The 23,706-nt window shown below is 35.8% G+C and overlaps 1 protein-coding gene and 1 long non-coding RNA gene across 2 annotated transcripts in view; one reads left to right on the top strand and one right to left on the bottom strand.

Annotated features, from left to right (window-relative positions):
- Window positions 1-797: 797 nt before the first annotated feature.
- On the top strand, window positions 798-6,990 carry LOC149410298 (uncharacterized). The gene is made up of 3 exons (XR_016305047.1): window positions 798-898; window positions 1,490-1,558; window positions 6,293-6,990. It is a non-coding gene; the product is annotated as an uncharacterized LOC149410298 (long non-coding RNA).
- An 8,579-nt stretch (window positions 6,991-15,569) lies between these two features.
- The window catches only part of LOC149410297 (proton-coupled zinc antiporter SLC30A2-like), a 36,104-nt gene continuing 27,967 nt past the window's right edge, over window positions 15,570-23,706 (bottom strand). Inside the window, exons 7-9 of the mRNA XM_089648782.1 lie at window positions 22,363-22,487; window positions 19,949-20,064; window positions 15,570-17,315 (exon numbers count right to left, since the gene is read on the bottom strand). Coding sequence (XP_089504908.1) covers window positions 17,164-17,315; window positions 19,949-20,064; window positions 22,363-22,487 — 393 coding nt within the window. The 3' untranslated portion in view covers window positions 15,570-17,163. The remainder of the gene's footprint in view (window positions 17,316-19,948; window positions 20,065-22,362; window positions 22,488-23,706) is intronic.

Here is a 23,706-nt window from a genome sequence, read left to right as displayed (position 1 = left end):
ACCGCACCACAGGCGTGCCACAGTCGCCGGTTCGCGCGGGTGAATACGCTGATTCAGCTCTCGACAGTCACGCTCTCGCCTCTCAGGAGTCACCATCTCGCGTCCGCCGGGAAACCTCTTGCCCTCCCCCTTGGAGCGGTCACCGAGGCTCCTCCCGTAACCCCGCGAACTTCCGCCCAGGAAGCCAGAGTGGTCGCCAGACTTCCGCCCAGGAAGCTGCCCTCTCAGAAATCGCTGCCTGCCGACTCCGCCCTCCGGAGCCTTGGCCCAGTCAGAACTGATTCCGCCCATCGGAACCAGCCCAAGTTGCCGCTTTTTGTGTATTAGTGATAAGTGCAAACGTGGAGTACGCGGTTCCAGAATCATCGTAAAGGGAAGTGCCTGAACAATCTTTGCATATTTATCTCGTAACGTGACCCAACTTTTAAGACATCGAATGAACAATAATTTAGGATTAAGAAAAAGGACAATTAATTTTAAGAATTACAATTTAAAACTATCATTAAGCTAGATTAAGACTAACCCTTCTTTATACATTTTTTTTAAATAAATTTTAATCGTGTTCGAACTTAAGTAACTTCTTTTTTTTTGTACTCGTTCCTCCTTATCTTTTACATGAATAATATTAATTATTAACTTTCCTTAAGTAGAGTTATAACAATATCATGTTCATGAATAATATTGATAGTTCCAGTGACAGCAAAAGAAACCGGCTCCATGTAACTTGGACAGGAATATCGACCATCTCTACCGGCGAGATTGATATATCTATGGTCGTGCCGGCTGTCAATCGGAATCGGACAGCAACTGTCAGTCATAAGTAAAGATCAGTGACAGATTAATTTTATTTATTATTGTTTGCTGCGTGAGAGTTCAGAATTTTTTGATAGACTGTTAGGTAAATATTCGGGATCGCTGGCCACGCTTAATACGATATTTTATTCAATAAAACCTTTTGATTCATCTTAATAACTATAAAAGGCAACTAACTGCATTTGGGAAATATTTAATTTTAAACATTCTAATTTTTAACTACGCAAAATGAAAATTCGCTTTCGTTGTATAGGATGACAACCAATTCCAATAATTTCTCAATAGTTTTTTACGATAACTTCCAACATTTTTTCTGCTTTTATACGACTTAAACCACAGTACTTATTCGTCTTAAAATGCTCCTATATTCTATAAAATAGCACCCAGAACAAGTAGGTTTAACGACTTATTCCACATTAGCCGGTTGCGCACCAATGCTGGTGTCAGGGATCCAATCTGAAGAATGTGTGAATTGTTGAATCGAAATCAAAACCTGAAGGATTCCGATATATGTTTTGATACATACCATAGATACCTTTAGTAGAAAATTGAAAGATGTTTTCCTACAAAATAACATTTTAGAATTAATTGACTTTACCCTCTATTCTCAAAAATTCTAAAATATATTTGTTAATGTTTTTTTCTTTTTCTCATATTTTTTTTATTAACCTTCCAGCGGGCGTGTTGAGAAATCTCCCTTGAGTGGGCGCTTGTCGTAAATTTTACGTCATCGAGTTTTCTCCATGTAAGTGGCGTTATCTTTATACAAATGTTAGGGAATTTTTTTAAGGATATGAAAAATGATAATAGGCAGTACCTACTTATTAAAAAATTATTTGACTTTCCTAAAAAAAAATGAAGCAACACTCTAAACACGTTAATATTTCAAAACAAAATATTTTATCGACCTATTTAGTCAGAATCAATATTTTCATCCTTATAATTGTTACAAACCACCTCAACTGAAGAATGGTTCTTGCATGTAATGGACTGGCAACGGCAACACTTCATTGATGCTGAGGATCTTTTCTTATCCAGTGCACATAACCGACAAACACCGCGCTTTGGAAAGCTTCTGTTTTCTTCTTCTGTTATCGGTTCAACTGCCCGACCGTAATTCACTTTGAGAAAAGCATTTATATCTTGCGGTAAATGTTTGACATTTGATTTGACTCTAGCATAGCTCGAAGCTCGATGCTTCGACTAAGTGGTAAGAGTGGGGGAAGCGATAAGGCGCGTCTGTCATAAATTTTATGACAATGCGCCCGCTGGAAGGTTGAGAATTGTTAATATAACTTACTTTTTTAATGATAAACTAATGTTTATAAGACAATGTTTTTTTATGCATAGCATAAAAGATAACAAATTATTGTAAGCAATAATTAGTGGCATGAAATATCAATACAAATTACTTTGTAATGTTATATTTCTAAAGGCTTATTATTATTATTTTTAAAGGCGACCATTTTAATCTGTGAGATATAGTTAGGATGCAGGCGAATTCTCCAATTAATGTTTTTTTTACTGTCCTGTTTATAATACTGTCTGTATCTTTGTTCTCGTAGTAACGCTCTATTCTAGAGATCCTCCAACTTTACAGAAACTTCATCAAATGTTATTTTTTTTTTTTTTTTTTTATATTTACTCCACACAGGAGGCCCTGAAGAAAATAATTTCCCTCAGGGCCTATGTCATCTTTGGGGATGCTGTGTGGAGGGTCTTTTTGTGGAGAGGAAGGAGTGAACATGGGTCTTGAAGAGTCCCATGTTGTAGGAGGGAGGAAACACAGAGGCCGGCAGTTCGTTCCACAGCCGAGCTGTTGAACTTAAGAACGAATCATAGAAGCGACCCGTTCTCATGTGACAAGTGTCAACTGTGTACAAATGTTGGGCGCGCGTTTGGCGTGTATCCCGACTACGCACCGGTGCCGAAGGGATCAATGACGCTAGTTCCTCAGAGCATCTTCCATTGTAATACCGATAGAACAAGGACAGCATACCTACCTGACGCCTGTGCTCTAAAGATTGCAGTCCGTTTGTTAAGATTGGGGAATCTATCAAACGGACCGCCCGTTTCTGCACAGAGTCAAGGGTTTTTTTCAGGTATTTTGGGGCTCCAGACCAGAGATGGCTGCCAAATTCGACAGTAGGGCGCACTTGCGATTTGTACAGGGTGAGCAGTTGTGTACTATTAAAGTATCTGCGGGCCCTGTACAGTACGCCCAGCTTCTGAGAGGCCAACTTTACTCTAGCTTCGATGGAGCCCCCGTACCTGAGCTGGTCACTTATAGTTACACCAAGCATATCAATGGAAGGCCTGTTCGGAAGATTGCTTCCGTTGAAGGAGACAAGATTATCATTTGGATCCCTTTTAGACGTAATCAGACAGGATTGGGTCTTTGAAACATTAAATTCGACGAGATTATTTTTACCCCAGGAGGAAATACTCTCGAGATAACCGTCCATTCTCTGCTTCAAAGCCCTCCGAGCCGTTGGAGTTTGTGTGCCCTTTGGGGGCTTGTCAAACAAAAAGCTATCATGAACTGTACTGTCATCCGCGTAACAATGAATCGGTGCACATGTCAAAAGGTCATTGATGTGCAACAAAAACAAAGTCGGAGACAGAACCGATCCCTGTGGGACGCCAGCATTTATGGAGTGCGAGGAAGAGGTGAAACCGTCAGCAACCGCCTGAATCGACCTATCCCTTAAAAAGTCAGCAATCCACGTACACAGGGATGCGGGAAGTCCGTAAGAATGCAATTTGTTGACAAGTCCTCGGTGCCAGACCCGGTCAAAGGCCTTGGATATGTCTAGTGCGACCGTTTGGGTCTCACCGTGACGTTCCAGGCACCGCCCCCAAACATGCGTCACATACGCGAGAAGATCACCGCACGAGCGGTTCCGCCGGAATCCGTATTGACGGTCGTTGATAATTTTGTTCTTCTCGAGGTATGTGAGCAGTTTGTCGTTGATCACACGTTCCATCACTTTGGACAGAACTGATGTGATCGCTATGGGGCGGTAGTTGGCCGGGTTGGAGCGGTCACCTTTCTTGGGAATAGGGTGAATTACCGCTTTTTTCCAACCAGAGGGCACAGTGCCACACTTCAGGGACATTTTGAAGAGCTTTGTCAAAACTGGAACTATTTCCGCAGCACACCTCTGCAATACCAGGGCAGGTATTCCATCAGGTCCACTAGCTTTGTTAACATCGAGCCCCCGTATGACGTGGAGTACATCCCGATGCCGGATCCTCAGCTTTTTCATATAGAAGCCGCAGTGAGGAACCGACGGCGGAACAGCACCCCCGTCGTCGAGGGTCGAGTTTTCCGCAAACATTTTCCCTAAAAGGTTTGCCTTTTCGGTGGCGGTGTTTGCTAGTGAGCCGTCAGGTCTGGTAAGAGGTGGCAAACTGGGTTTGCAAAAATTTCGACCTATTGAGCCCGCAAGCGACCAGAACGCTCTGCTGCCATGCGGGCAGGCAGCCAGCTTTTTGCTGATCTGCAGGTCAACTATGATGGCAACTATGTCCATAAATTGTTTTTTAGAATGGTGCGCCCACAAAAAGCATTGTAAGGCCACGTCCGCATAGACAGGCGACTTGCTTAGCACCTAGAGTCTAGCGAGTAGCTTAGTAAAACGAACGTTCTAGAATATTCGCGACTGGCCGCACTGCGCGCTTGGCGCCTAGCTAGTCGCTTTGCGTGTATCGAAGTTACGAAGAACGAGGCATTTTTGAAAAAAAAATGGACGAAATATTAATTGCATCTGTTTTTAAAAGAGAACCTCTGCGGAATCCAGAGATGATATGATGTCATAATTTTTTTTTTAAATGAGAAGTTAATTATGGTTACGGCGTTGGATTATGTTTTCAGGCAATGAGTTGTTCTGCCAGGTAATCGATTCAATTCCGTTGAAATAATTCAACAAAATTTCTCTGGTTTGTAATGCACTGTTTGAAAACCTATATTGAGTCCTGGTGTATATTGGTGTACTAGTAATAGTAGAATCCATGTCCTGTTGAAACGTAGATCGATCTTCCGTCATAACAAAGTTGTGTAGAATGCATACAGCTTTCGTAATTGAAATAGCAGTATTGACCTTGGTTTCAATAGCTTTCTGCAAGATCCTCCATTTTGCTGCCATTATACCAAAACAGCACTCTACACTTCTGTGAGCTCTTGAGAGTCGGTAGTTGTAAATAGTTTTAGTGTTCTCAATATTTCATAATGAAAAAGGCCTCATCAAATAATTCATTAGTGGATAACCACCATCTCCAACTAAGACAAATGGTATTTTATAATTTGTATTAGGAATTTCGTTCTCCGATAGAATATTGAGGCATTAGTTTCTAACGTGGAAAACAACGATGAACTTCTAAAATTTCCAGCATCGCTCTGACACCCCTCTGCTCCGATATCTACTAAAATAGTTTTACAGTCCGCATCAACTACAGCTTGTAGTAAAATTGAAAAATATTGGTTGTAATTATTTATTATTACACGCCCTAATGGGCTTTTACACACTACAAAGTTTAATAGTAGAGTATCACAGTTATTATAAATTCTACAAAATTAAAACAATGAAGGAAACATAATACAACGAAAAAAGAAAAAATATTAAATGTTACAACAAAAGCATATAATAAAATAAGATACATTAGTAAAAATGATAAGAAGTCTCACATAAATAGATATACAAAATAAAAATATATATATTGCGGAAATTATAGATGTTTATTTATGTCTCGATATATAAAAGAATTGAAATAAACAATATTTATATTGATTATTTTTAAGATGAAATATATCTCCCAGATCAGAGTATTTATTTCCTAGACTGTGAAGTCTTGGAATCAGGGAATTTTGATAACACAGTGTCCTGGTGTTGTAAAAATAAAAGGGTAGTAAATTTCGGCAAGATCTTTTGGGTATGTGGATGCTGATTAATTGGAGTAACTCAGGACAGTCAATTTTGTAATGAAGTATTTTATGTAATACTATTAAATCTGTGTTTATTCTTCTTTCTGAAAGTTTTAATATAGACAATTTATCTAGTAAGTAGTTATAATCAATGTTTTCTACAGGAATATGCAATTTATAGTTTATATACTTCAGGAACTTATGTTGAATCTTTTCAATTATAGTTAATTATAGTACAAAGATCTACTATTACATGGACACTGCACCCTTATGTTTCCCATCAATTGCACCAATGAGATTGGGGAAATTTCACTTATTATAGTACTTGTCAGCAATTTCGTACCATTTCTCTGTCTTTGGAATTGGTATGTATTCGTGTTTCAGTGTACTCCACAAAATGTTTCATGTCTCGCTTACAATCTCAGAAACTGTAGTGCGACCTAAGCGGAAATGAAAAGCAAGAGATCTATAGGATTCTCCATTAGCCAAAAATCTGAAAAAAAATGTAAGTACTTAATAATTGAACAATATAATAACTGATGGTTTTTGTTTCAGTGAAAACAGTTAAAGCGAGATGGAAAATCTGAGAGCGTATTTTTTTTAAGAATGTGTAAAAATGAATAAGCCAAAGAGTGGAGATAGTGCTGATAAAATATGTAATATAGTACGTGGCAGTATTATGATCAATTATTGTTTTTAAAGAGCAAGAAGAACCAGAGCGAGAGATTCAAACTTAAGTACAGATAATGATGATAATTATTCTAAAAAAACCGACACAACGTTCGAAGAGCTGCAGAATCCAGCTTCGGTGCAGACTAATTCTACTTAAGAAACAATTACAAGTGATACTCTAGAATCTTACAGTTATAGTCAAATATCACAAAGACAGAAAATTCGTATGAACAGAACCGAAAACAATGATGAACTTTTAGAACTTTTGCCTTATATGGAAAATATTCCATGGTGTAAACTAAGGATAAGATCGAAGATTCAAGAATTAATTTGGGCTGAAATTGAAGCTGTAGAAAATAATATTCAACAATCGGTACCGGTGCTGCATATTCCTTTATCGAATATAAATACTCATCAATCAGTGGAATATGAATTGCACGTCCAGAATTCATCTGAACAAAATTTAATTCATAATATACCCATGCACATGGAGAACGATTCGGCTCTGATTAGTTACATAAACAATTACAAATAATTAAATGAAGAATGTTTTTTCCTTATTTCTTAAATTACAGTGTTTTTTTAATAAATGAAAATAATATGTATTTGGAGTTTCACTTACCTCAATGTAACGACTAGTCGTTCTTCGGCTGATATGCTTTTTCTAAGATGCGTATCCAAATGAGTTAATTTTCCTTTAACTTTACTGAGAAGTAGATCAAATGTTTCTCTGGACATACGCAAATATGTATTCGTAAAATTTTGCAATTGTTTATACAGACAACTTAATAACTACTTAATACTTGATTTTTTTTTTTAACAAAAATATAAACATCAGGTTATTTTATTTTTTATAAAGAATTAACACAATTTAAAATTGACCAGTTCAAAAAAAAAAAACAAAACAGAAGCAATAAAAAATGCAAAAAAACTTAACCATATTCAAAAAAATAAAAACAGTAAAAAAATCTGGCGAGCGCAGTTCGTTTGTTTATCTTGTATAACGCAAACAAGTCAAAAGACGCGAGCAGTGTTCGGGTTGTCGCGGTACGATACTCGCGCCGTCCGCGAACACCACTCGTTCAAAAGCAAAGTGGTTAAACTCCTCATGACTTGACCGTGACTTATTTATGTCATGAACCCAATATGATGGATAAGGCCGTGAAATATATTCTGTAAGTAGCAGTTCTAGAGCTATTTTTGAAAATGACATCTCGTCAGCGTGGCGACAAGCAAATGACCAAGGCACCTAGCAACCCACCACGCAAATCATCTTCAGTGCGGCCACCGTGTGTCCTAGCAAGTAGCCAGAATGCAAGCCACTAGGCTCTAGGCGCCAAGCAAGCCGCCTGTCTGTGCGGACGTAGCCTAATACATCTTCACAAGTAGGCAAATCACTCACTGAGTCGAATACGGGACAAGCCAGTTCAATAAAGTCACTTAATATAATTGTACACCATGCGAACCGGGTTCTCATGCTTTACATTTCTTCCCAAAAACCATCATAATTTGTTAACAACAAAATTTGTTTTAACAGTTTACGCACCTATATGGTTCAACATTAAGACCAAACCGTTGTGTACATGATTTAAATGATCCAGTAATCCAGCTTAATGATTCAAAAGATATTGATCCAATAATCCAGCATAATGATTTAAAAGATGTTATTGATCCAGTAATAGAGTATAATGATTTAAAAGATATTATTGATCCAGTAATAGAGTATAATGATTTAAAAGATATTATTGATCCATTAATCCAGCATAATGATTTCAAATATATTATTATAGATATTATTCATCCAGTAATCCGGCATATTGTTTCTCTCTCTACACAAACAGACTGAGCCACAGCAATGCGTGGCACGGTACTAGTTTATAATAAAAAAATTGAAACCGTATTTGTAACCTTTCAAAAACAGTTTTTAGTTTTCGGATACATTCAGAGACATTCCACAAAATAGAGTATTATGTTCTTAGTTGTCGGGATTTACGGGACCTTTTCAACCGAGGATGTCTGCCTGGAGGACAGATAAGCCATATTTTGTTTAAAGTTTTTGTTTTTATTTTTGTTTATGTATTTTGTTACAGATGACACACATAAACTTCACTTTGACTTTGGTTCAAGATTTTGCTTATGATAGCCTGCGATAAGCGAGCCCTAAGGGTCTGAGACAGAGGTGTGAAATCGTCGGATCACGACAATAGAAAGAATTTTTTTTTTTTTTTTTGCTGGATTTTATTTAGGTATTGGAGCCAGGAAGGAGTCTGAAAGGGTCGAGAGGATGCACTAGGTGGCATGAAAGGCTGGGAGGTGACTGGAGAGACTAAGGTAGACTAGGATGAGGTGATTTTGCACAGCGGTGCTGCCAAGGTCTGTTATCTATGTGAGGATGTTGTGTCAGCGCTCTTTATTGGCAGCAGACACATGTCAGCGCTATATTAGCGGCGGACACATGCCTGAACGGATGACGAGCCTCGTGCTGGCACAGTTGGTGGACGGGGTGGTCTCTCTCCCTGCAGCAGCTGGTACAGTTCCTTCGCTACCTAGGACTCTTGCAGCAGAGTCTCCATCTTCTGTCTTCGTCGAGCGTCACAGCGGTGCTGCCAAGGTTTGTTGTCTATGTGAGGATGTTGTGTCGGCGCTCTTTATTGGCAGCAGACACATGTCAGCGCTATATTAGCGGCGGACACATGCCTGAACGGATGACGAGCCTCGTGCTGGCACAGTTGGTGGACGGGGTAGTCTCTCTCCCTGCAGCAGCTGGTACAGTTCCTTCGCTACCTAGGACTCTTGCAGCAGAGTCTCCATCTTCTGTCTTCGTCGAGCGTCACAGCGGTGCTGCCAAGGTTTGTTGTCTATGTGAGGATGTTGTGTCGGCGCTCTTTATTGGCAGCAGACACATGTCAGCGCTATATTGGCGGCAGACACATGCCTGAACGGATGACGAACCTCGTGCTGGCACAGTTGGTCTAAATAACAAATGTAGATCCTAGGAAATAAATTGTACAGCGCCCTTGAGGTGATTTTTCACAAAAACGGCGCTCTACAAATTATCCAATTATTATTATTATTATTATTTAGTTAGGGTTATTTAAATAATTTGTGTGTATTTTCAGATTGAAATGGAACCAAGAAAAATGTCAAATAAGAAAAAAAAATACTTTGATTGACAAAAATGAAACTTTAATGCATAATCGTAGCCGCTGGTGGATCACATGTGCGACAACCGCGTAGGTGAGGATAATTGGGATGGTATTAGTTTCACTGGTTCTGGGCAGTTGGTTTGCAAAGCCTTTGTACGCTATCCTAAACAAATTTAAAAGTTTTGTCAAAAAAATATGGACCCTTTATTAATGAACTAGAACACACATATAATAATATTTAACAATCTTAGGCATAAATTGTATACATAAATCCTTTGGCATTGTGGCAAACATATTTCACTAAATCGGTTATTATAATAACAAGCTGAAAAACTATATAAATTGTAAACATTTAAAAAAATCAAAATTAATCTTTGAAATAAAAAAAAAAAACAATAAGCAAAAAAAATCATTTGAAATTCTTTTAGTTTTGTGCACTTTTACAATTCACATTTTATAATATTTTGCAGTTTCCTGTAGCATGTGGTAATTCGATTAATTGTCCAATCAATAAGCAGTTCATTCTTTTATTTATTCAACAATCAATGAATTGTTCAATCAATTAGCAGTTCATTCAATCTATTAATTTTCAAACAATTAACTGTTGAATCAGTTGATTTTCAATCAATTAATTGTTCAATCCAATTAATAGTTCAATAAATTACTTGTATATTAAGTAATACTGTTTCAAGAATACATAAATCAACTGGTAAAAACATTTTTGAGCAATTCCAGACAACCATCATTTTGGCTTAGTAACACATTATTTCGACTTACGGTTTTTGGTATGTTCATAATACATAATATGTACAATCAAGCAGTCATAGTAAATTTGTATTCTGTCCATCCAGAAGAAATCATATTGGCAAAGAAACAAACTAATGAAGCGACTAACTGCCAGATTAATTTCTAATACATAATGACACAGCAATACATTATTTATTAAATACAAAGCTAGATCATGAAAATCCCTGAGTGTAATTTATTTTTCTAATCCTAAGGCTAATTTGTTCACTTTTGAGAACAACTCATGGTCTTATAGAAATCGTTCTGTCTCTCTTACTGTCATGGTTAGAAATAAGATCTAAACAGTGTGAGAAAGAGAAAACACCATGCATGATATTCAAATCCAGAAGTTAACAATAGAATAATTAAAATGTACACCTCTTTGAAACCAAAGGTTCCGACTGCATTTGATAAAATTTTATGAAACTCAGTGAATTTTATATGAATTACTATTATATGAAAAGAAAAAAAAGTTAGGTTAAAATAATGTTTAATATAATTCGTTTTAAAACTTTTTTACGTTTGCATTAAAAATTTTAATATATCAAAAATTATATGTTTATTTCGAATAATAAAATTATTAAGCTTATTTTATTGCCTTTCAAAAACAGTTTTTAGTTTTCGGATACGTAATGAATTATTCGATTTATTTGGATTTTATTACAAAGCGAAAATTTACCCACCTCGGACAGAACTTGCCAGAGACCTGAGGGGTTGGTGAAATTAGAGAGAAAGGGACACATATGTACATACATGTATCAATATTCATCAAATTAAAACGAGAAAGGAATATGCCAAGCATGTTGAAAACACCATATGGTAGAAATAAAAAATAACAATGAAGAATCTGTTTGAAGTATCGCCACTCTAGAATGGCGCTAGTGGCCAAAGCTATGCAAAATAATGTCAAATGAAGAATTTAATTGCATGAACTAAGGAATTCTTTCCTAAGATTATGAAAACTCTAGTAAATATGAGTTGAGTCGCTAGTTGGGAAATCACAATGTAAATCTGCCGTATTAATTTGTATTTATCTAGATTTACAAATAATATATTTGTAAAACTTCTGTATTTGTTCAAAAGATTCAAATTGTAAAGCGCGGTAGATGAGAAGAATACAAAAGTGAATATAACATTTCATTAAATACGTAGCTAAATACCTAACAACTAATTGACTACAACATTCATCATTTCGAAGTATGTAAACACTACGCAGTTCTGTTATCATAATATAATTTAAAATATTTTTGAATTACATACCTAGTCGCAGACTTCCGTAGTAATAAAAACACAATCACAATAAATATTAGTCTACCCATTTACACTTCACAAAACGATCGCAAATAGTTAATCAGAAAATAAAATTATTATTAGTCCAATTTTTTTTTATTCATCTTTGAATTCTAACAATAAACTATTTTTGTAAATCCTTAAGATATTTTTGAATTCACATTTTCCACACTAGCGATGCACTCGAATACATACAGGGTGTAACAGCAACACCCCAACGATTTAACCAGCGATCTGAACATATTTAGAGTTAAAAATGTGATGTCAATTTGCTGATAATATTTTATTCAATTAAAAAAAAATTCGTCACACGTGATGCAACTGAGCAGTTGGCTACAGCCTAGCAGGTCACATGATACGCACTCTGTCTCGTTCCAGCAGCATGAGAGAGAACGTATTTTTGTTTTTACTTGAAAAAAATAAATCGGACAGCGAAATAACATATACGTTTTTTACACAGGAATCGCTAGTTAAAATCCTTCGGGTCCGTGGTATTAGACCCTATAGATAAGCACGTCAATATGTGCTAGATTTAAAATGTATGTAAGTATATTGTGTAGTATTTAAAATTTCATTAACTTTTAAAATCACCATTCTAAATTTAAATCTAGATTTTTGCTCAACAAATCCTCCATTTTGATTATTTAATAGGTATACAATAATTTTCTTTTATTCATTCCCAAACTTAATATGCTAATTAGAGATGGTTGATACCTGAAATGGGTTGTCACTGCTGTTCCAGTTATCCCCGGAGAGGGGGTGGCCAGAGAAATTCAAAGTATTTTGTTTCTTTTTTTTACAATTTTAGTATTCTAAAACCAGTTCCAAAAATAACCGGTTCCTCATAGAAATAATATCGACGGTTCCGGTGACAGCAAAGGAACTGGTTCCTTGTAACTGGGACAGGAATATTAACCATCTCCAATATGTACTAACACTGGACACGGCAACACTCACAACAGTATTATAAAATATCATTAGACACATAAATCGTCTGTTGATAAAATAAAAACCCTAGGATAAAACAACATTCTTACAAATATTATGTACAAATTTTAATTCCTCATTCAGGAATGAATAAACCTTAATTCTATCACAAAACTATCACATAATACAAATATTTATATTCTGACTGTACAAAGAAAAATTCATTGATTCATTTTGTCGAAAGTCTTTACTGAAATATTACCGAAAAACTTTTATTGCCAGAAAGGTATGAATTAAAATAAACAGGTAGGTACCTACTGTTATGCATTTACAGTCAATTCAGCAGGAAGGTGACAATACATACCACGTGATGGGCCGTACTTAAGTTCTTGCCAGTGACGACAATTATCGAGCACGACTTATTATACCCTGCATATAATGTTTGTTTGCATCGTTAGAATTCTGACATCTGATGTATGCTTTTGATTGTTTGTAACAGACATGTCTCCATGTCAGTGGCGGATAGCTCTAAGGAGCATTCGAGCCAAAATTTCAGTCAGTCTAAAAATAATAATTATCAGCTGATAATAATATCATCGAATGTCAAAGCAAATAAAAGTATTAGGTTAAATTCAGCCGGCTCGAATTTTTGTTATTTGTATCACGTGTCATAAATCACATGGTGATCGAGAAACATCACCCGGGAACATCAATTATCTATACGCGCAGAGCGTGGATGTCGACTACATTATTGAAATTTCTCCGAAACATGAACGGCGCTCGCCAATGCCTCGTAAACTCTTTGATGAGATGGCGCCACTTTAGTTTGCAGTTTGCCTAACGATCATTCCAGTAGGTAGGGATAGATTGGAAATATTTTTAGCGCACTACCCATTTTGGTGTGTACAAGCCGCCACTGTTCTACATCACACGTATTTATCCCGGAAGCATAAAAGCATCGAGAAAGATTTCAACAAAACCAATTTTATAAATTAGTTATTTGAACAAATGATGCATCTTAAATATATAAAACTTTTGGATCTAGCAATATATACTCGCCTTTTTAAATGTATACCGCCGAGGTGAGTTTTCACAAAAACGGCGCTATACAAATTATCCAATTATTAATACTGTGTTCATTTGAGCTAATTTAGGTATAAACACCTTTACATCCATCCAAATTGGCACCTTACAAGACTAAGGACGGGTTGTTTCGGAGAATTTGAACAATTCATCAAATTTCAACGTTCATTTTCGGGTTCTGTGAAAGTCCTATTCAATTTCTGTTGTTATATCATTGTAGGCTAGTTGCTTGACAAAACTGAAATAAAAACAGAACTTGAAAAAATCTTTCACAGAACTTGAAAATGAACGTTGTAATTTGATGAATTGTTCAAATTCTCCGAAACAACCCGTCCTAACTAATCACATTACCATAGCTAGACTGCCCATATGTTTAAATACATATAGGCCAAACATTGAAGTTTTACATCTTTGCTATGTACAATGGATATAAATATTAACATGAATCAAGATTTTTACCTACATATATTAAAACTTCAGCATGCGTATGATGTTTGCGCTCGCAAAACTCGAAAAGTAGTAAAAAAAATTTCAATTTTGTTCTTATTAGTGACAGGAGTGTTTAGAGAGTGGTTTGGAGGAATACTTGAGGAGAGTGGTCAAGGAATACTTAACGCAATATCTCTACACAGAAATGAGATACGGAGTAGAATTAAAGACGATGTAATGTAGTTTTTTAACAGTAACATTGTGGTATACATTTGTGATTGGTGCAAGAAGTCGGAGACGCACGAGAAAGACAATCAGCAATTTCGAAGCATTGCGGGGTGCACTAGTTGTATATAAAAATCTTGATACATATTTCATTTTGATATCATAGGTACATTTTTAGTTAGGATACAGAATTTGAATAATTCATCAAATTTCAAGGTCGAAATTCAACTTCTGTTAATATTTTAGTACTTTGAAAATAACATAACTTGAAAAGGACTTTCACAAAACTTGAATATTACATTTTTTTCACCTGTAAATAACCAACTTTATTTTTGTAGGAAAGGCTTTGTTAGTGCTAAATTTTCCACTAGATGGCGTCGAGACATTTATTGGTGAAATATTTTGACTTGTCAAATGTTATTATTTTTTTAATGATAAACTAACGTTTATAAGACAAGTTTTAATGCATAGCACAAAGGATAACAAATTATTATAAGCAATAATTAGTTGATTTCATCAACAAATTGGGAGATATTTTCAATTTGTATTGATATTACAGGCGAATAATTATTGCTTATAATAATTTGTTATCCTTTGTGCTATACATAAAACTTGTCTTATAAACATTAGTTTATCATTAAAAAAAATAACTTTGAAATTTGATGTATTGTTTAAATTCTGTGAAACAAACCCATCTTTAGAGTTTAACAGAATTCAAACAACAACATGTTTGTCTGTACTGTAGTACACAAATATTATTAATTTTAGTTTGAGATATGACAGTTTTCATGGGTGTTCTTTCATCCGATTTTTGATATGTGGCAGTCCAGCGGCAGGAGAGCGACAAACAGACTAAAATACCTAAATTATGCAAATGTAATCTAATATCATAACATTAAAGTGTGTACGCCAAAAATACTCAAAATACTTGCGGCATTGATTTTTTCACGATTTTTCAGAACAAAAGTTTAAACTGTTTTTTGTTCAGGAAAATTACAAAATTCAGAATCATTTCAACTACTGCCAAATATTTTGCTAATATAAGTACTATAATAAATAACTATATCGTTAACTTTAAACAGTAACATTTGTTTTACCATTAAAGGCCTTAACGACTCTTAATTAGATTTAATATTAAAGGAGCTATGGCATTAAGAAATTTGTACAGATTCTGAAATTTCTAGGTCATGAGAATTCATTTCTGCAAAATCTCTATCTAACTGTTAAATAACACCACATTCTTTGTTACGAAGTTTTCAATAATCCAGTAAGAAAAAAGTGTTCAAACTCTTTGAGCATTTTGCACTGAAGCATTTTCTTTGTTCTGTTAATCAGTTGTATGTTATATTAATTAGAAGTATTTTGGAGATGTTATCACATAATTTAAAATAATAATTATTGTATAAACTATAAAAAATAAATATATACATAGTAAATAGCAAATTGTTGAGAAAACTGAACTAAGAATTAACTTTTTGGTATTTTGGCTTTGTTGATTTTTGTTCTTTGGTTAATTCTATATTATGATGACCTAATGACTTGTTAAATATTTGGCATTTCATGTATGTTTCATTAGGAATAAGCCCTCATTTTCAAAAAAATATTTCATATAGTTTTTTAAAGAGTAATAAATAGTTAATAATTTTTGCATGTTTTGATCAACAATAATGTGATTGGACATAGCCAATCAATAAAAAGGTTGTAGTTGAACATTTTTATAGATCAGATTATGAACAAACTTGTAATTGAACATAGTCGAACACGAAAATTGTCATAATCGGGACATAGACAATCATGAATAAGGACTTTTTTGTTTTTGTTTTGATCAACAATGATGTGATTGGACATAGCTAATCAATACAAATATTGTAGTTGAACATAGTTGACTATGAAAAATGCTATTTATAGATCAGGTTATGAACAACGTTGTAATTGAACAAGGTCGAACACGAAAATAGTCGTAATCGGGACATAGACAATCATGAATAAGGACTTTTTTTGTATGTTTAGATCAACAATGATGTGTTCGGACATAGCTAATCAATAAAAATATTGTAGTTGAACATAGTTGACTATGAAAAATGCTATTTATAGATCAGGTTATGAACAACGTTGTAATTGAACATAGTCGAACACGAAAATAGTTGTGATCGGGATATAGACAATCGTGAATAGGACTTAGGCCAAGTTGTTTTGCGGAAGTTCATGTGTGACAAGTCATCAAATGGCCATTCAGCGCCATTTTGTTTTTTGGAACGCTCCCCGTTAAACGCAGATTCTAGGTGCATTTCAGATTTCTATCAAATTGTAATCATGATGGTTGTCATCTTCTGCTGATCACAGTTTGTTTAAAAGTTGAAATGGACTTATAATTGGCATTTAACGTCCTTTAACCCTTTAACTGTCAAAAGTACAAAATGGTGATGAAACAACCTGTCCTTAGTCAAACACGAAAAAAGTTGTTATCAGACATAGTAGATCATAAACAAGGTTTTAATCAACATACCCAATTAAGAACTTGTATATACATAACTGGGATTATGAACAAGGTTGTAATAACTGACATACCCAATCATGAACAATGTTGATAGGGATTATGAAGAAGTTGATTATACGTAAAGTCGATTTCGGACAATGTTGTGATTAACACATAGTTGGGATTATGAACAATGTCGAATATGAACAAGGCCAATTACGAACAAGGTTGATTACGAACAAGGTCCATTACGAATGAGTATAGCAAGGTCGATTACGAACAAAGTCGATCATGAGCAATGTTGTAATCGGATCATGAACGAGGTCGTAATCATCGGACTTAGCCGATCACTTCCAAGGTAGTGACCAGACTTAGCCGATAATGAACAAGGATCAGGTGTCCGTGTTGTGGGCGCACGTGGCGCAGGCGGCCATGGCCTCCTCGCTGTAGCGCTCCACCTGGATGGTGGCCAAGTCTATCCGGAACTTGGTCCTGATGATGTGTAGGGCCTGCTTCAGGGTGCTGTCAGAGTCTGTGTACTGGTCTGGAATCACGCAAATTGAGAATTGAAATACATATAAACAGTTTGGCAGAGCAGTAAGCTCTTTGTCTCTGGATCAAGATGTTACGGGTTCACATCAAATTTAATTTATAAGAGTTACATTACATATTATAAATTAGGTATTACATAAATCAGTGTATTATTTGGCACAGTCTCAGAATGAAAGATGCTTTACATTACCCTGGTGAAATCTCACCATTTAGAATCTCAAAAACTGTGATGGACTCATAGACATATGAATATTAGTAGACCTGCCCTAAGTGATTAAAAGCGTATTATCCCCACTCCCCATACCGGTTCCATTGGAGCCGGCTGTGCTCGCGTATGGCCTCAAGTGAATTTAGAAAACGTGACGTCATCATTCTTGTGCGAACTATGGTCGAGGCATCATCGGTTCATTTTACGAAATAACACGGCAAAATGGTGGCTTGTGGTATGAAAACTTGTAAAAATAGATGTGAAAAAGAGAATAAACCCAATTGTCGTATTACATTCCATATATACGCATTATTTTACTTTATTTTAAGCATATTCACATCGTATAATATGGATCAGTTGTAGAAACATATACTATCACATATGCTCTCGAGTTATAACGTCTCCACTCTATCTAACCGGCGAACATACCTTGATCTCATGACTCTGTATAAAATCTGTAACAACGTTATTGACTGTCCCGACTTACTGAAATTGATAAACTTCAAAGTACCACCCAGAGTAACAAGGCTTAACGACTTATTCCACATTAGCAGGACGCGTACAAATGCTGGTGTCAGAGATCCAATCAGAAGAATGTGCGAATCACTTAATCAGAATCAAAACCTCAAGGACTCTGACTTATTTTTTGATACACGCACTACTTTTAGTAGGAAAATAAAGACTGTTTTCCTACAAAGTTCAAAGTAAACAACTTAGACATACTTCGTTTAAATATATTTATATATTTTTTACTTTCTGTTTAACATTGTTTATCTATTTATATATATATATATATTTTTTGTTTTACCCTCTAAATTTTTTCAAAAATAATTTGTAAATTCTTAAAAGGATATTGCGCATTTCTTTCATATCTCTATTTGTAAAATAATATTCTTATGTATATATTTTTCCCCTATTTATAAGTGAAAATATTTGTAAATGTTTTCTGCTGTTTAAGTTAATTCGTGAGAAATAGTTTGGATGCAGGTGAATTCTCTAGTTGATGTTTCGTATATATTTTTGTCAATTGATATCTGTATCTGTTTTTTCTCCTTAATAAAAAAAAAAAAAAAAAAAAAAAAAAAAAAAAAAAAAAAAAAAAAAAAAAAACATCGAGATACGTCTGGACGCGAAACACAAAGCTGGTTGGTTGCTGGGAAGTAAATTATGAACATTTATAAAAGTGTCTTAACTAAATAATATTCGACTCTGAAAATAGAAGAAATTTATTTTGCCGAATTTGGACTTTGCAAATTTGTTCATAACGTGGCGAGTAATTTGCGCTCCCATGTAAAAATGTCTATTCATTCAAAAGCAGATTTTACTTTTAAGAACTAAATGGTGATATTATAATGCGAGATGCCTATATACTGTCAGATTGATTTATTGACGAATCACAGTCAGCTTTACCCCCTTCGTTCTGCAACAGTTGATTTTACCCCTCACCTTTAATTTCTAGTCTATATATTCATATGTCTGTGGATGGACTGAACATGTTAAAAGAATGGCAGACGATAGGACACTGAAAATTATGACCGTGTGGACGTCTGACAGTGTGGACATATGACCGAGTGGACGTGACTCAGAGTTAGACCAAGGAAGACGTGGATAGACTGCGTGGAAGAGGATTAGAGTAGCACGGGAAAGACTGAGGACTGGAGGCGAATGACGAGGGACAGCAGCCAGTGAAGAACATTTGTGGAGGAGGCCAAATCCCACCCCGGGACGTGCAGATTGACATACTTGATTTTGCAGGTTTTCCCAATGGAGGATAATTATGTATAATTTCTTTATTTACTTATTTAACGCCCAGAGGGCTTTTACGTGGTTGGTAGTATAATTTTGATTTGACAGATACTTTGAAACATAAAAAATAAGAATAAAATTACATTTGATAAAAGCTATGCAACAAGTCATACAAACACAAGAAATAAAAACAGAAAATTACAGCTATTTGTAGGTTTACGTGATGTGTTTAGGAGTATTGTTGAAATAAATGTTTTAAATGATCCACAAAACTTGCCAAGTTGGTATTGAATATGTCAACATCACCCAAGTAATGATTTCCCATGGTGTGAAGTCGTTGTATCGGAGAGTGGGCAATGTAGTTATGCTTATGTGTGCTGCTGTAGAATATTGTATTTTGTCATGTTGTTACTGTGGGTGTATGTATGTTTATAAGTTGCCGGAGTTCACAACAGTCGAATTTAGAGTTAAGTATTTTGAATAAGAACGTTAAATCGTTTATTTTACGTCTATCTTCTAATGTATGTATTTTTAGAGTATTTAATAAGAAATTGTATTTTAAGTCTTCGACAGGGATATTTAATTTAAAATTTATAAAACGTAGAATTTTTTTTTGTATTCGCTCAATGTTGTTAATAAAATTTTTTTAATGATGAATGTAATGTATTTACCGATAGCCAGATGAGCGCTGAGCATGTTCTGCTGGTTGGTGATGGACCAGATGTGGAGGCTGTGGACGGTGCGCACTCCCGCTAGCCCTCTCAGTGCTGCCAGAACACTCTCATATCTAAATCAACACATTATAAAACCTTATTAAATCCCATCTGAAAAGAATGATGCGGTATGGAAAAGGCCAAATCAGTGGAAGATTCACTTAACACACTTCCGGCGGGTATCTTTTGCGCTGACGGACCGCTGGCGACGGGCGAAAATAAAGGTTCCGCGCAAATTATTTTAATTTGCTTTAAATCGCTATATCTTCGAATATAATGATAATATTTTAATAAAAATTTCTACATACTAACTCAGCATACCCAAGCTATAAAATGACTAACCGAAAAATTACCTATTTCGTTAATCTTCAAACGCATTGCTTATCAAGTGTCAGGTATTCAATAATAAAAGGTCCCTTTGTTGAAATACCGATGTACACGAAAGACTCGAATATAAATATAAAAAGAAGAATTGTATTGCGATTTGATAATTATGTACATATAGTTGGGACCTTTAGAAAGAGATTGGCATATAATATTCATACAAAAACATTGGATAATTTATTCTTTTCTGATATTGAAATGAAGCCGGCGCAAAAGGTAAAAATACCCTTCCCGTCCTTAAGCAGCAATCGACCGAACGGGTAGAAATACCTTTCCTGTCCAAAGTGTGTTAATATCCCCGTGGTGGAAAACAACCAGAATAGTAATTGCTTCTTCTTGCTAAAGATTATGACCAGTTGTTTTCCTGATGAACTAGACCTCTTCATGCTTCCTTAAACGTATACATGGCTTTAGATGAATTTAGCAACCAAATTTGTATTTTTTTTTTTTTTTTATAGTGAATACCTCACAAGAGTCCCAACTGCTCCCGTCTGGAGCCAGTGAGACTATGGCATCCCCAATTGGGGGATGTTGTGAGGCTGAAGGTAAGTGGGGAAGGGAAAGAGGAAGGTGGGGAAGTACCTGGCTATTCAGATCTAGTCACTAAACACGGCTAAAGCCATTTGGAGCAACGTTTCAATTCTGAATGGTGGTCTTACACCAGGGCGATACTGGTAGTATCTTCCACTCTGGAACGTGCCGCAAATATACTATATATTATTTTAATTAATTAATTGTGAAATAACACAAATTAATCAAATAAAATTTATTTGCGCACGCCGGGTTCGAACCCGCGACCTTCGGAATGGCAGTCCAATGCGTTACCACTGGACTATGCCGGCCGTCAAATATATAGTGAGATACTTGACACAGTTTTTATTACCATTGCTATGTCTCTTCCCCCATTTCATTTATTGAAAGTTTCAAGAGGGACAGGATAACATAAACTTTTACTATGCAACGCCGACACTACGCCAATAACAATAATACATTACACATCGAACAAGCATTTGTCGACCTCCTAATAAAATATCTGATTAATGTCTGTAACAGACCTTGCTACACCAAGTGTTCTTTGGATGTGGCCTATACAGATTATATGTTGTAGTGTCACACAAAGAGAAGTTGCTGTCCTACAGCAGAAGAGGGGTCAGAACAATTAGGGAGCTGACAAGGAATATCATTCATTTGCACGGGATCTGTCACCATGACAGCTGACAGCCACGTGACGACTGCAGCTCCCTAATTTATCTGACCATAATTTTCAAATATCGCCTGGCTAGCCGATCACGGCATATCATCATCGCCAAGCCCACACTTATCATATATATTAACACATCATCTGTCTGATGTGACACAGGTCTGTATGGGATTGAATGGCGGGCGATATGGTGATATATCAGCGCCCTTGAGGTGATTTGGCACAAAAACGACGCTGTCCAAATCATCTAAATATTATTATTACTATAGATCACACCCAAAAATGCTTGGTGAGTATAGCATCTTCTGACGGTGACCGGATAAATCATCACATCTTTAAAAAGTTATATAAAGTCATGGAAAGTGATGAAACAAAAACTTTATTAACTGGGTTAAGTAGGTTAGGTTAAAAAAAAAAATTTTCATCGTTTCTAATGACTTTATATCACTTTTTAAAAGTGTGTTGAATTGACAATGTGTTGAGTTATCATGGAACCTATTCTGGCATAGCCATAAACAGAAGAAAGATATCTACATATACCAAATCAATTTTACCCCAACTTTGAACATGAACACCTCAACACTGTGTGGGGCAAAAAAAACCTCAATCCATACAATATACCCAAGATTAGTCTAACATGTTAACTGTATTATTTCAAATAAAACTCGACAATCCCAAGCCAGATCACTGGAAAAGAAGCAGTGCCTATTACAAATCAATGTGCCAGTGATACGCCTCATTCGGTGCCATATACCTCGGAGTATGAAGTGCGTGTGTAGAGACTGACCTGACTTGCGTGGGGACCCCCTCCATCAGCACGTTGGTTGCCTCGCGGAGGATCTTGACAGTGGTGCACATCACGATGATGGAGAACACAAAAGTGCACAGCGGGTCCACTATCTTGGCTTCCGGCTAAACACACAAATAATACAACATCTTTAAATACAAGGTGTAACAGAATGTTACCGACAGACTTTAACAAGCAATTATTGTGCTTATTTCAAGTAAAAAAATGTGTAATGACCGTGCGATTGCGGTCTAGTATGAAAGAGACAGCATGAGAGCAAGAAGAAAGGAGTATAAAAGACTGTGAACATTGTCCTGTTTCTTTTCCATCATCTGTCACTCTCATTGGGTTAACTTTTACGTACCTGAAGGTAAAAATCACATATCACCCGAAGGGGGGCCGCTAGTGTCCTCCATATACTATGAAGCGATTGTATCTCTTAATACTCCTTTTTTTGCCCTTTCCAGTAACACTCAGATATTAGTTATTACCTACCGTTTAAACCGGACATTGCCCATTTTTGCCCGGCAGTCAATTATTAGGTAATGCGAAAGTTAGCGAATAGTTTTTTTAGGATCACCTAAATTATAGAGATGTAAAATCAAATTAAATATTGCACAAAACTCTTGTTTGGGGGATGTTTATTGCCCCCTCCGGTACGGGAGGGTTAATTAGTCATTTGACTATCATTCCGCAATTCAAATTTTAAAAAATGAACTGCAAGGACCGACTAAAAGGAATACATAGAATGCAACTGACAACTAAACTAACTAACTAACCATCACACCGTTTCCCCGCAGGGGTAGGCAGAGAGGACGGACCGCCAAACTTGGTCACACCACACACTCCTTGCCTCATTCACATTCATACATTGTCTCATAAATACTTTTCTATTAATCTCTTCTTTCAATATCTCTGTCAGCCTTCCCATCTCTCATAAACATACTTCCTAAATAAACAACCTCATCCACCTGCTCCAAGTATTCCTCATTCACAACTATATTTCACACTGTTTTCGTACTCTCTCTTTCAAACACCATGACTTTAGACTTACTTACATTCATCATTAACTCATTCTTCATACATACTTCGTTCATCCTAGACACGAGAGATTGTAGATCTTCCATCCTGTTAGCAATCAGCACTGCATCATTAGCATAAAACAGGCAACAAACTTTCTCAAATTCGCGCCCAATCCCACCTCTTTCAATTTTCGCTTACAATTATCCATGTATAGATTAAATAACCATGGTGACATTACGCAGCCTTGTTTAACACCTTTTGTGATATCAAACCACCCCATAAAACCACCGTTCACCCTAACACATGCAACACTTCCCTCAT

Source organism: Hesperophylax consimilis, chromosome 28 (genome assembly GCF_061612785.1).
Source record: "Hesperophylax consimilis isolate HC1 chromosome 28, BYU_Hcon_1.0, whole genome shotgun sequence".
NCBI lineage: Eukaryota > Metazoa > Arthropoda > Insecta > Trichoptera > Limnephilidae > Hesperophylax > Hesperophylax consimilis.
Note: the sequence above shows the minus strand (reverse complement) of the source record. Positions and strands in the feature narration are given on the sequence as shown.